The 13,188-nt window shown below is 47.7% G+C and overlaps 2 protein-coding genes across 13 annotated transcripts in view; one reads left to right on the top strand and one right to left on the bottom strand.

The window, feature by feature from the left end:
- The first annotated feature begins 642 nt into the window (after positions 1–642).
- On the top strand, positions 643–8,695 carry Prss30 (protease, serine, 30). Of its 6 annotated transcripts, none has more exons than XM_006245923.5 (7): positions 643–1,333; positions 4,994–5,093; positions 6,041–6,067; positions 6,199–6,346; positions 6,437–6,708; positions 7,440–7,600; positions 7,771–8,694. In XM_006245923.5, the coding sequence occupies exons 2-7, from the start codon at positions 5,042–5,044 to the stop codon at positions 8,023–8,025; spliced, it is 915 nt and encodes a 304-aa protein (XP_006245985.1). In that variant the 5' UTR covers positions 643–1,333; positions 4,994–5,041; the 3' UTR covers positions 8,026–8,694. The 6 variants fall into 6 exon arrangements, with proteins under 6 accessions (XP_006245985.1, XP_063124624.1, XP_063124625.1 ...); XM_063268553.1 differs by lacking the exon at positions 643–1,333 and adding an exon at positions 4,347–4,773; XM_063268551.1 differs by lacking the exon at positions 643–1,333 and adding an exon at positions 4,347–4,809.
- LOC120095045 (uncharacterized) overlaps positions 7,025–13,188 on the bottom strand; it is a 27,115-nt gene continuing 20,951 nt past the window's right edge. For all 7 annotated transcript variants that reach the window (XR_010055535.1, XR_010055536.1, XM_063270087.1 and 4 more), the window contains one exon: positions 7,025–7,525. The gene's annotated coding sequence lies outside the window, so the exon portion shown is untranslated. The remainder of the gene's footprint in view (positions 7,526–13,188) is intronic.

Raw genomic sequence — 13,188 nt, 5'->3', positions numbered from 1 at the left:
GAACTTGGCCTGTCGCGTGTTGGAGCCGGAGAGTTTCTTCTACCCCGCCCTGTGCGCAATCCTTCAGCTGTTCTCACCTGTCATCCGGCCCAGAGCAAACCACAGGGCCAGGATGTTTGTGTAGAGCGATGATATCAACTATAAGGGGCGCTCAGCAGTTTCTAGGGTGAGCTGGCCAACGGTCCAATTGACCGGTGTCTCGCGTAAGAAGAAAAACATCTTTTGACACGGATCCTTGGCTAGCAGAAAATTACAATAAGCTACCCTCCCCTCGAAACTCAATAAAAGCCTGCCCCTCTCTTTGTTCAAAGCAGCACCCCTGCCCCAGCCGACCCAGAGGCTGACGTCCTCTGACTAGATGCCAATGCAGTCAATTCCCTGGTTCAAGTCATTCATGGCTAAACTGCCTCAGCGTCCCTCCTGTGGGATTGACTGTTTATATTTCTATTATTAAGCATTATTTATTTGTATTATTTATATATTATTATTGTTATTAATTTATTAGTAACTCCTCCTCCTTCTCCTCCCCCTCCCCCTCCCCCTCCCTCTCCTGAACTGGTTTAAACTCAGAAACTGTTGAAGGAAAAAGAACAGAACTCGGGAGTCTGGAGAGCTTCAACCCAGAGCTGTGGGTGGGGCCGCGTGATTTAGTGTTCCTGGGGAGGTAGGGAAGCTGTGAGCTCACACAGGCTGTTGACTGCCGGGAAGGAAGTCTCCACTTGCAAACTTAGTGGGTGCTGGCTTTGTCCCAAAGCCGGCCACCCTATCTTACTCCAGTTGCGAAAGGAACACCTGGCCGTTTCTTGTGCTCACTCCACCGTCTCCCTTTAGCTGGGTGACTCAGACGCTGGGCATCTCCACTCTGAAGTCTATTGTTTTGGTTTAAGTCACGCTTTATTTATTGTTCGCACGGGCCTCAGATTCTCTGTGTAGCAAGTGGCGTTAAACTCCGGATCCTCCTGCCGCTTCTTACCAAGAGGCCGAGGCAACAGGCTTGCACCACCCCAACCAGTTTCTGTGGCACAGAAATTAAAGGCAGGTCCTCGTGTATGCTCGACATATGTCTATGGATTGAGCAACGTGCCTAACCCTTCCTTACTCTGGATTTTAGAGAGTTTGTTTTTTCATTTTCATCTGTAAAATGGATGAGCAGAGTGAAAAGATCCGTAGCTTTGTTCTGTTTTTAGAAGAGGGAGAAGGCGCGCATGCGCACAGGCAAGGCAGGGTCTCTCTAAATCCAGAGCTGGGCTGGGCACACCAGCGCGCGCCCTCACAGCACTCCGGTGGAGATCAGGTCAACCAGTCCTTGTTTGAGACGATCTCTTCCCACTGGGTAAGCCAGGCTTTCAGGCCTTTCTGCTTCCTGTCTCCATCTCCCACCCTTAAGGGGCACACTGTGATCATAGACATTTGCATGAGACTCCAGCTAAGCTCGTCATGTTTGCATAGCAAACACTTGCCACGGAGACCCGCTTGTTTCAGTCACACACCCTTCCACCAGGATGCTCTACCTGCCTAGGCTGATTGCAATAACGCCAGCTCCACGAAGCCCTGAATTTAGAGCTTGTGTGTGTGTGTGTGTGTGTGTGTGTGTGTGTGTGTGTGTGTGTGTGTGTGTGTCTGAGACCTTAGAGGCCTGCGGAGAGAAGATCCACAGAGGGAAAAGTCAGTTGGTTCAATACACCTCAGTAGCTGATGTTGGTTCAAACTTTGGGAAGTCTGACCCCAGGCTATTTGTTTTAGGCATATTTTAGCACAGTACAACTTGGTGAAAACTTCTGGTGATAACTAACTCAATCCCATTTGTACAACAAAGTATATACAAATCTCCTTGAAGAATGAAGTAAGTGGAATATAGATCTGACATGGCTACTGTGAGGACTAGGGTTATGTCTTGGGTTTAAATTACCCTGCAGGTAGTGGTGGTGGTGCACGCCGCTAATCCCAACACTCTGGAGGCAGAGGCAGGTGGATCTCTGAGTTCCAGGCAAGCCTGATCTACAGTGGGTTATAGAACAGTTAGAGCTACACAGAGAAACCCTCTGAGAGAGAGAGAGAGAGAGAGAGAGAGAGAGAGAGAGAGAGAGAGAGAGAGAGAGGAGGCTTGCCATGAGCACATGGAGAGAAGGGGGAAGGGGAATGGAGAGAGAGAGAGAGAGAGAGGACAAAAGAGGAACAGGTAAGAGCAAGAGAGCAAGAGAGGACAAGAGAGGAGCAAGAGAGTGAGGAGGGAGGACACAGCCCCTTTTATAGTGTCAGGCACACCTGGCTGTTGCCAGGTAACTGTGGAGTGGAGCTTAGACAGAATACTAGCAAGTGTCCATTGTCCTGGCCAGTATTTAATAAGGCTTGCTTCAAATTTGGCTCAAAATTTGTGGTAGTGGTCTTATTTTAGTCCAGTGGGATTAATACTACATTGAAACTTATTGTAAGCTAGGTATGGTGACTCATACCTTTAGGTCCAGCACCCAGGAGGCAGAGGCAGGTGGATCTCTGTAAATTGGAGGCCGGCCTGGTCCACAGAGTGAGTTCCAGGACAGCTAGAGCTAGAGTGTGGATTGGGTTTAATGTTTGTATTGTGTTATTTGGGTTCCCAAAATTGTACCAGAATTCGCACGTAAGACCCTGAGGGACCCTGTCCACGGTTGGCTTTGATTGGTAAATAAAGTTGCCAGCGGCCAATGGCTGCGCAGGGAGACAGAGGCAGGAATTTAGGGAAAGGGGACCAACAGAGGAAGGAGGGAGAATCACCAAGATGGGAAAGGAGAAGGTTCAGACTTGAGACTTGCAGAAGAGAGAGCAGTAGAGAGAGCATACCAATCCTGTAAGAGCCGGGAAGACCAGCCCCAGGGGGGCCCTGATTGGGTCTAGAACAACAAAGATGGAGTATTTATTTTAGTAAGTATTACTCAGGAGTATCAAAGGGGAGGTTAGGCACATGGACATTTTGGAGTGATCTAACCATTGAGCTGTTAAAGGCATATTAAATCTGAGAGAGAGAGAGAGAGAGAGAGAGAGAGAGAGAGAGAGAGAGAGAGTTAGTTCAGGAACTCAGAACTTTGGGATGAATAGCAAGGGTTTGACTTGAGAGGTTAGTTGCCAACTGTAACAAGACCCTGTTTCAAAAAACAAAACAAAAACAAAAGAAAACGAACAAACAATCAAAGCAAAAGACCTCATTGTAAAATCCATAAAGATAGGTTGACTGAGAAAAACACATTTACAATAAGGGTCTAGGGGATGATCCAGGACTAGAAAGGTCTCTAGCCACACAGAGCAAAGGTCACCGGACTGGACAGCATGCCCACTCACAGCTTTCTGGGTGGATAACGGGGTTTGCGTTCCTTCCCTGGAAAGACCAACTCTGTGAACTTAAAGCACCAGGGCTCCCCTAGTGCTAATTTGTGAGCACAGACCTCCATCTCCCGCCCCCCACCCCCTTACATTGACTTGCTCTGGCATTTTGTCAGTGATGAATGGGGCTAGCACGAGAGACGACGAGAGAAGTCGCTGACTATCATTGCTTGACCAAGGAGTTCATTAGATTGCGACACGTTCATGTGCCTCATTCACTTGATGGAATTCTTCCACAAGGAGGCAGCTTTCTTCACTATTTGGCTGTCCTCAACATAACGAATTATTTCCCTAGTAAGGTAAAGAGAGAGAGAGAGAGAGAGAGAGAGAGAGAGAGAGAGAGAGAGAGAGAGGGAGAAAGAGAGAGAAATTAGGTACATTTTTGTGGTATCATTAGGAACTCATTGTTCCATATTTATTTGCTATGTTTGATCACTTGATGATGTTGTCTACACTGAGGTTCAAAATGAGCCTTTGGACTCCTAGAGGGGAACATTCCTGTCACAGATGGGCGCCTTACTAACACATGCAGCAAAGTGGGACACAGCCTTGTACTTCAAACCCAGGTGTGTCTGGCAGGGGGACGTAAGGTCACGGAAAACTCTGTAACACGGGCGATGAAACTTTTACGCAAAGAATTATCAGCTTGCTCTAAAGTTAGGCAGATACCTGAAAAAGCAAAACGATTTTAAATGCTTAAGAAGCTAACAACAGCTAGGAGGGCCAGGAACTCCTGACATTTAGAGCTGTGAAGGGCCCATGGAGCAGAATTCTGAGGTCTGAGAAGCCAGTGGACACGGAGAGGAAGCCATGAGCTTGAGGTTCTGGGCTGCCTGTTCCTGCATCAGAGACGAAGCAGGGCCAAGTTTGCCCTAGAAATTCTGAGAAAACTGCAAACAGGAGGCCAGGAGACTCCATAGCCGCCAAGAGTCAGAGGCCAGCACTATAGGAGAGCAGTGTAGCTGTCAGAGAGAAGACTCATTTCAGAAACTTTGATTCAGGAACCAGATAGTAGTCGAACCCCACTGAGGGGGTTCATTGGAGTCCTGGCTTGAGGCCTTGTGTCCCCAGCAAGGCTGGAGGCTGACCCGAGTCTGTCTTTTGTCCCTTGCATGGTAGTGGAAATTTGAAGTCGTCATAGTAGCAGAAGGAAATATCTTCCTGAAAAAACATTGAGTATTTCTGAGTTGATACTTCCTGGACTGGAGGGCAAACCCTGGCTATTTGTTTCCACAGTGATCAACAAGGACTCCCATTGGCTCCTAGTTCTTAAATAGGGTTGGCCAAGAGAGGCCCGGGAGCCACAGTATTGATAAGGGAACCTGGGCTTAGGTGTTCCTCTCTCAGCTCTGAGTTCGGTGTGGGGCCAGGGAGGGCAGATTTTCCTTGGTAGAGCCCTGGGTCTCCTAGACAGAGTGGGTAAAGCAACGGGGTCCCCACCTTCCTGAAGAATGGGTGAGACTTCCCTATGTTAACCTCACAGGCGGACTGACAGACAGCTCCTGTCACCGCTGGCTCCTGACCTTTACCAAACCAAGTCCCTGGAACTGCAGAACAGGAGGCTGACTGGGCGGGTCCTGTCGGGTAATTGGGTTCCAGTTTGATTGCCTCTAAACACTGAAATGCAACCCTCCCCTAGATGCTTCAGGGACTCTGACCCCACTGTGCCGTGGACCAGAGAGGAGCCATGGAGTCCTGGGCAAGGTGCATTTTTCTTCTCTTGCTGCAGATCCTGACAGGTGAGGAGTGTTGAATCTTCATTCCTCCCCAACTCCTTCCCCCCATGATGGCCTCCACACCCTCCCTCCATCTTCCTGCTTCCTTATGACCCTCAGCCACTCTCTCTAGAGAACTAGGAGGAGGCTGAGAGTAGGAGACCAAACCCCTGGTGTCCATCGATTCTCTGAGAAAGACAAGAGGGGAGAGGGGCAAAGAGAAGCCGGTTGTTCTTTCTGAGTGGGGCACCATTCCTGAGTCAGGCCTCATGGGGACAATAACTCTGTGAATGAAATGCTCCCCCCAGGCTCCTTCTCTTGTTTTTGTTTTTAAATTCTATGAGAATTTCATGTGCATAGAATCTATTTTGATCCTATCCATTGCCTGCCCCCTCTCTCCACCTCCCCTGGGACTGCCCAACACGTAACTCTCCCAACATCATCGTCATCTCCCCTTTCTCTCCCTCTTCTTCTTTTGCTGCAACTCAGAGTCCAGCCACTGCTGTCCACCCGCACATGGGTGTGGACCACCCAGTGGAGTGTGGGCAACCCACCCGTGGTCACACCCCAAAGAAAAATTACCCTCAGTTACCCACCAGCCATCAGCTGCAATAACTCCTCTGCTAGGGTGGGTCTGAGGAGTCACTGCCCATCCGCCATGGAGCGAACATTGACTCCCTGACCTTGCACAGGTCTTATGCCGGCTTCTACAGCAGCTATGAGTGGTTACATGGATGCGCCCACCACGTCATGTCTGGAAGACAGCGTTTCACAGCACGCCTCCCCATCCTCCGTCGTCCATTCTCTCTGCCCCCTCTTCTGTGATGCTCTGGAGCTTGGGAGGGTGTTGACGTAGATACAGGTTGTCCCATGTAGGGCTGAGCATTCGTTTGCTTGCTCTTAGTGTTTCGGCCAGTTGTGAGTGTCTGCATTAACCACAGCCCATTGAGAAACCTTCTCTTGTATTTCAGGGGGACGTGGAGATATATTGCATTCAGGTAACGGACAGCCCAGAGATTCCCAGGGAAAAGTCCAGGACAGGGGATGAGAGGAGTGGTTGGAGATGGTGGGACCCAAGAGGGACTGACTTTCTGAGAAGGTCCCTCTGCAGTGTGTGGCCACTCCACAGGTGCTGGGAAGATTGTGGGTGGCCAAGATGCCCCGGAAGGACGATGGCCTTGGCAAGTCAGCCTGAGGACAGAGAAAGAGGGCCACATATGCGGGGGCTCCCTCATTCACGAGGTGTGGGTGCTCACGGCTGCCCACTGCTTCTGCAGGTTAGTGAGGTAGGGTGGAGAGAGGCTGCGTTCTCCTTGCCTTGTCACTCTGCAGCGGCTGCCTCCATGGCTGGGCCTGTCTCTTCCTAGGCCTCTGAACTCCAGTTTCTACCACGTGAAGGTTGGAGGACTGACACTTTCTCTTACGGAACCCCACTCAACCTTAGTGGCCGTGAGGAACATCTTTGTGTATCCCACCTACCTCTGGGAAGATGCGTCTAGCGGAGACATTGCTCTGCTGCGGCTGGACACTCCTCTGCAGCCCTCTCAGTTCTCTCCTGTCTGCCTCCCACAAGCCCAGGCTCCTCTCACCCCTGGGACTGTCTGCTGGGTAACAGGCTGGGGGGCTACCCACGAAAGAGGTAAGGGATTATGTCCATACCCAGTCCCTACTCCTGCCCAGGGCAAGACCTGTCTGGGAGACATGCTGCCAAGGGGCCCACTCATGGTGGATTTGGGGAGCCCAGCCAGTGTCCAGGTTTCTGCCTACTGCAGAAACGGGTAAACTGAGGTTCCGCAACCATGAGATTATGGGAGCTTACAGGGGCAGACAGGACTCGAACCCTGTTCCCTGACTCTGTTTTCTGGTTTGAGGACATGGGAGGGACTAGAGAACAGAAAGAAGGAGGCTGTCTTAGTCAATCTAGTTCTGCATGAACATCAGGACCAAGAAGCAAGTCGGGGAGGAAAGGGTTTATTCAGCTTACACTTCCACATTGCTGTTCATCACCAGAGGAAGTCAGGACTGGAACTCAAGCAGGTCAGAAAGCAGGAGCTGATGCAGAGGCCATGGAGGGATGACACTTACTGGCTTGCTTCCCCTGGCTTGCTCAGCTTGCCCTCTTATAGAACCCAGGACCACCAGCCCAGGGACGGCACCACCCACAATGTGCTGGGCACTCCCCACTTGATCACTAGTTGAGAAAATGCCCTACAGCTATCTCATGGAGGCATTTCCTCAAGGGAGGCTCCTTTCTCTGTGATAACTCCAGCTTGTGTCAAGTTGACACACAAAACCATACAGTACAGAGACCCAGGTTGTCTGCATGATGGGCCTCAGGCTGTACTCAGACCAGGCTTTTCTCTGGTGCAGAGCTGGCGAGTGTCCTCCAGGAGTTAGCTGTGCCTCTCTTGGACTCAGAGGACTGTGAAAGGATGTACCACATCGGGGAGACCAGCCTGTCAGGGAAGAGAGTCATCCAGTCAGACATGCTCTGTGCCGGCTTTGTAGAAGGCCAGAAAGACTCCTGCCAGGTGACAACAGCCCTCTGGGTCTCCCTGGCACTCCTGTCACGCTGTCTGGGTTCATGTCCCACGTCCCAGGGAATCTAGGAACACCGGAGTTCTCTCCTAGGCTCTTTGGCCTGGCCAGAGGGTGTTTTAAAATGTTTTTTCTTGACTGGGCCCTCTTCCTTCTCCTTCAGGGTGACTCTGGGGGCCCACTCGTCTGTGCCATCAATAGTTCTTGGATCCAGGTTGGGATCACCAGCTGGGGTATTGGCTGTGCTCGGCCAAACAAGCCTGGTGTCTATACTCGGGTGCCAGACTACGTAGACTGGATTCAGAGAACCCTGGCGGAGAACCACTCTGATGCCTACGGATGCCGCTCCAGAGCCTCTGGGGCATATCCAGCACTGCTGCTGGTGTTGCTGGCATTTGCCTTGCCAGAGTCCCTGTGAATCGTGAGCTCTAGAGTTCTGGATCCTCTTCTGCTGGGCTTGGAGACTCAGGAGCTCAAAATAGACACTGAGAAAATGAACCTGGAATGGAGGTCTTGCAGGTGTCAGCCTGGGAGGTTTGGAGGCCGCAGTGACTCACAGAGCTTAAGGACATAGTAATTCGGACCACAGGGACACATCCTATCAAAGTCAAGCAGCCACCTACATGTCACTTAACACAGGCCTGGTCACGTGTCAGCTCTACTTGGACCAACTCTTTTTTTGGTCACACAACAGTGCTGCAGTGGGGAAGTAGAGATACTCAGAGAGGGCATGCGAGCTTCCTAAGGTCACACAGCTAGCTGCTAGGGTAGAATCTCTATTAAACAGGCATGGATGGTCTATGCTCTAGCCTAGAGGGAAGCCTCACTGTATGGCCCATGCTGGCCTCAGCCTCCCAAATGTATCTTTTAAAGACACGCATCACCACACTTGGCTTCTGTTCTTCACTCATAACGCACCATTGTTCTGGGAGAAAAGAATTCCTTTGACATGGAACCGGAAAGGTGGCCTAGCAATTAAGAGACTTCCAGAGCACCAGCGCTTACAGCGGCAGGAGGTCCTCTGAGGTCATACACACATGATTCGCAAACACTCGCACAATTAAAAATAAACTAATTTTTATAAAGATTTGTTTATTGTATGCCGGTGGGTGTTCGTGCAGTGCTCATGCATATCTCTTGAACCTAGGGTTACAGACTAGCGTTAGATGGTTATGAGCTGCCACATAGGTGCTGGGAATTGAACCTGGGTCTTGTGCAAGAGCAGCCAGTGCTCTTAACCAATGAGTTATCTCTCCAGCCCCCAGAATATGATACATATTTTAAAGAAATCCTTTGACAGAGTAACTTTACACCTGTTCAGTCTGACCCTGGGACTTCCTTTCTTTCACATTTTTTTTAAGCAATTCAGTTGCACTGTATTTTGCAGAAGTAACCATGTGTAGCATACATCTAATTGGTAAACTGTCATGTGCTGCTTGAGCTCTCTGAGTAGCTGGCTCTGGCAATAGGGTTGCCCCCATCCACTTAAGACCCAAGCAGGCTTGCCCCCAAGTGTCCTTCAAGGTCCCTTGTCTAGTAATGGGCTGGCTCCTGTTGCTCTAGGACAGGGAGATACCACAGCAGACAGGGCAGGAGTGAAAACCTGGTGTCCTTCAGATTTGCTAGAAAGTGGAGCATTGTCAACAGAAGTTCCTTGCGCTTATTCCGTGCTATAAAAGCACCCGCCGTGGAAAAGAGAAGCGGAAGTTTGACCACAGAGGGACAGTTCATTTGGGAATCCAGCTGATTTTTTAAAAAATATTTATTTATTTATTTTATGTATCTCTTTAATCCCCTTTTTAAAAAAGGATTTATTTATGTTTCTTTCTATTCTTTGATTTGCTATATACTTAATGATCTCACTCATTTAAAATTGCAAGCATCACTGCCATAAGTTATTCTCCAAATTGTAAAGGACACTATGGTAGATTTAAACATAGCTCCTCGTGGGGCTGGAGAGATGGCTCAGAGGTTAAGAGCGCTGACTGCTCTTCCAGAGGTCCTGGTATTCAGGTATGCTTGTAGATAAAGCAATCATACGTTTAAAAAAAAATAGCTCTTCATGGGCTGGAGAGATGGCTCAATGGCCCTTTTTGGACTGACTGTTCCTCCAGAGGGCCAGGGTTCAATTCCCAGTACCCGCCAGCACCCACACTGTAGTTTACAATGGTCTGTAGGTATGGTTTCAGAGGATCTGGCATCCTCTTCTGGCCTTCATGGGCACTGCATGTATGTAGTGCACTCACATGCATGCAGGCAATACATCATAGTCTTAAAATAACAATAACGTCTTGGAAATATTTTTCAAAAGGCCGAGGCAGTTTGCCCATTTCTTCAGTGCCTTCACAGTAGGAATTGCTGTGGTCCTTCTTCTGGATGGTTATTAGCAAAATTCCCATTTTTTTTCCTTGAAAGTGTCTCAAAAGTTTGATAATCATCCTGACTCAGTCAGTCCCAGCATGTGGTTACCATGGCCACTTAACGGCCATACGGTCCTCATTTTGCCAGCTTTGACCCACAAAACATCTACTGCACACTCCTAACCTAGACCGTAGGTGCTGTGTAACAGCTGTGGGCGCCATTACCTACTTGGTTGGTGAGCGCCCTCTACCTGGATTTTATCAGATGCACAAGAGGGCGCCTGAGAAGGTGAGAGAGACCTTTGCAAATTTCAGCCTTTCTTGGGAACTTAGAGACGCTCCCACTGTGTGAGATGAGGTGACTGGGCTGCAGGGGCTGCGGAAGAGACAACTACCCTCTTTGAGAAAACCATCCAAACCTCTCAGAGTCAGCGCTATTTCCTGAAACTCTGCTCACTCCTGGTGGCTGTCTGGAGTGCTCCCTAGAGAGGACTGTGAGGCCAGCCAGAGAAGCCTGGCAAAGCCAAGGGGCAGAATGGGAGTGGCTTAGTTGGTAAGGTCCTTGCTGCACTAGCATGGGCACCCGAGCTTGGATCCTAGCGGCCACGTGAAGATACCAGGTGCAGCAGGGAGCACCAGCCTCTGAGGGCTGAGGAGGAGGAGCTGAGACGCTCTGGGGCTTTCTGAACAGCCAGCCGAGCTCCGAGCCAGAGAGAGACCCTGTATCAAAATATAAGACGGCTAGCAAACGAGGTAAACACTCAAGGTTGGCTTCTGACCTATACACACACACACACACACACACACACACACACACACACACACATACACACACACTCATGTACATATACACACATACACACACATATGCACACACACACACATACACATACTCATGTACATACACACACATACATACACACACATACACACATATATATACTCATGTACATACACACATGCACACACATACATGCACACACATACATACACACACATATACACATACACATACTCATGTACATACACACACATACATACACACACATACACACATACATACACACACATGTACATGCACACATACATACACACACATACACACATACATACACACACGTATACATGCACACATACATACACACATACATATACATACACATACTCATGTACATACACACACATATATACACACATACACACATATACATACTCATGTACACACACACATACATACACACATACACACATACACATACTCATGTACATACACACACATACATACACACATATACATACACACATACATACACACATATACATACACACATACATACACACATACATACACACACATACATACACACATACACATACTCATGTACACACACATACTCATGTACACACACATACATACACACATACATACACACACATACACACATACACATACTCATGTACACACACATACATACACACATACATACACACATATACATACACACATACATACACACATATACATGCACACATACATACACACACATACATATACACACATACACACACATATACATACTCATGTACATACACACATACACACACTTACATACACACACTTACATACACACACTTACATACACACATATACATACACATATACATATACAAACATACATACACTCAGGTACATACAGACACACACACATGCATGCATACACAGACACACATACACATGCACACATGTAGGTTGATGTCTATATACAGGTGGCAAACCAATGTGTTAGGCAAGAATCTACTAAAAATTTAAGTTTATCAGCCTAAATGCTAAGAGTTGAGTTTTATTTTCTGAGTGAGAAAGAGCCAGCGCCATGTTGAGTCACGTGATGTCACAAGCGTGTGTGTGTGTGTGTGTGTGTGTGTGTGTGTGTGTGTGTGTGTGTGTGGTGCTGAAACACAAAGACAGTTTGCTTGCAGGCTCTAGGTCCCCTGCTGTGAAAAGTGAAGGCTGCCCTGGACACAGAGATTAGAAGCTGCCTGCTTCCTTAGCAAAGGCTGTTTGGAAAATGATTTAATTTAGGTTTGGTTTATTTGTTTTATTTTTTTTAAAGATTTATTTATTTATTATATAGAAGTACACTGAAGCTGTCTTGAGACACACCAGAAGAGGGCATCAGATCTCATTACAGATGGTTGTGAGCCACCATGTGGTTGCTGGGAATTGAACTCAGGACCTCTGGAAGAGCAGTCAGTGCTCTTAACCACTGAGCCATCTCTCCAGCCTGCTTTATTTGTTTTAAAGTTGGTATAAAGATATAATACTTTATTAAGTCTTTTCAGGATACCCATATTCTTTAACATGGGCTCCCAGGGAATTTTGAGTTGAAATCCTGGTTAGACAAGCTGCCTGTCAGTCACTGACTCCAAGTAGAGAGTGGTGATATTTGCCAATCATAAAAGTTGTTATAAAAGAGAAGTCTGAACACCAGGGAGAGTGAAAACAGACATAGATTATAGAAGTTATTAATAAATAAAAGTCTGATGCTCCAGGTAGAGAGCTTAACAGACATATGTATTTTGGGCTAAAACACAAAGTTTGACAAGTTGTTCACTTCCTATTGTTATTAATAAAAGTGTGATTAAATTGTTTTATGAATCACCCGCTAATGTCATATGGCTCATCGATGCCGGCTGGCGAGTGTTTGTGGTTAGTTTTGATATTTACCACAGCAGGAGGCCCATATTTTCTTAACCTGGGCTCCACGGAAATTTTGAGTTGATTTCCTGACATGACAAATTAAAAAGGCCTAACAGGCCCGAGCAAGTTTGTTTAGTTTACTTCAGTTTCCTAAATTGTTTTAATTTCCATAATGGGTGTGATTCTGAGTCCTGTGGTTATATTCTTTCTCTGGGAGAGAGTGCAAGATACAATCGTTAACAGCCTAAAGCACATGTTATTTTGGGAGAAAGGTTTTGTCTTTGTGTTTTTAAAAGGTGTGATCAGGCTCTGGGCACCTTCTGGAGTCATACTGATTGGATTTGATAAGGGTGGACCTCAACTAGACTCAAGAGAATCAAACAAAAAGATATCTTGATGGTACTAAAGTTTTGTTTTGAGATTTATATATGGCGGAATGTCCATCCTGGTGAGGCTCACCATCAGAATGCTGAACTGGCCTGCTTGGATTCCTGATCTCAGGGACTTTCAGCCAGGTCCAGTC

Source organism: Rattus norvegicus, chromosome 10 (assembly GCF_036323735.1).
Source record: "Rattus norvegicus strain BN/NHsdMcwi chromosome 10, GRCr8, whole genome shotgun sequence".
Taxonomy (NCBI): Eukaryota; Metazoa; Chordata; class Mammalia; order Rodentia; family Muridae; genus Rattus; species Rattus norvegicus.
Note: the sequence above shows the minus strand (reverse complement) of the source record. Positions and strands in the feature narration are given on the sequence as shown.